The sequence below is a fragment of the Sphaeramia orbicularis genome, unplaced genomic scaffold (genome assembly GCF_902148855.1).
Source record: "Sphaeramia orbicularis unplaced genomic scaffold, fSphaOr1.1, whole genome shotgun sequence".
Classification (NCBI taxonomy): Eukaryota; Metazoa; Chordata; class Actinopteri; order Kurtiformes; family Apogonidae; genus Sphaeramia; species Sphaeramia orbicularis.
Window position 1 is genome coordinate 217,853 of NW_021941586.1, and position 930 is coordinate 218,782.

General features: G+C 46.2%; 1 protein-coding gene across 1 annotated transcript in view; it reads right to left on the reverse strand.

Moving 5' to 3' along the window:
- The window catches only part of LOC115416284 (neuropilin-1a-like), a 20,509-nt gene extending 19,579 nt beyond the window's left edge, over positions 1 to 930 (reverse strand). Inside the window, exons 1-2 of the mRNA XM_030130037.1 lie at positions 877 to 930; positions 636 to 696 (exon numbers count right to left, since the gene is read on the reverse strand). Coding sequence (XP_029985897.1) covers positions 636 to 696; positions 877 to 930 — 115 coding nt within the window. The remainder of the gene's footprint in view (positions 1 to 635; positions 697 to 876) is intronic.

Here is a 930-nt window from a genome sequence, read left to right on the forward strand (position 1 = left end):
CAGCAGATATTAAAGGTGTTCAGGTGACGTTAAAGGTGTTCAGGTGACGTTAAAGGTGTTCAGGTGATGTTAAAGGTGTTCAGGTGACGTTAAAGGTGTTCAGGTGATATTAAAGGTGTTCAGGTGATGTTAAAGGTGTTCAGGTGATGTTAAAGGTGTTCAGGTGATGTTAAAGGTGTTCAGGTGATGTTAAAGGTGTTCAGGTGACGTTAAAGGTGTTCAGGTGATATTAAAGGTGTTCAGGTGATGTTAAAGGTGATCAGGTGACATTAAAGGTGTTCAGCTGACGTTAAAGGTGTTCAGCAGATATTAAAGGTGTTCAGGTGATGTTAAGGTGTTCAGGTGATGTTAAAGGTGATCAGGTGACATTAAAGGTGTTCAGCTGACGTTAAAGGTGTTCAGCAGATATTAAAGGTGTTCAGGTGATGTTAAAGGTGTTCAGGTGATGTTAAAGGTGATCAGGTGACGTTAAAGGTGTTCAGCAGATATTAAAGGTGTTCAGCAGATATTAAAGGTGTTCAGGTGATGTTAAAGGTGTTCAGGTGATGTTAAAGGTGTTCAGCTGTGGAAACACGTTCACATGAGGGTCTCCAGGCGTACGCTCTGACCTGAGCCCACCCCAGAGCAGCTCTTACCGTCCAGTTCACAGCCCAGCAGCTCCAGACGCAGCCCCCACCCCCTCCATGGTGGCTCTCTCTGGGTAGATCCGAACGAACCGGGTCAGTACCGGACCCACGGGTCTCAGCTCTGGGTTGTCCGTGGTTCTGATTACCAGGAAATATCTACAGGGGAACAGACACATGACAGTTACTACTGACAGTGACAGGAGATACTGTTAAGATGTGCACACACGACAGCACTCAACCACTGACCCACCTTCCAAACAGGGTCCATTCCATCTGTCCTGAACGTGTCCTTGGTTTCCTTCAT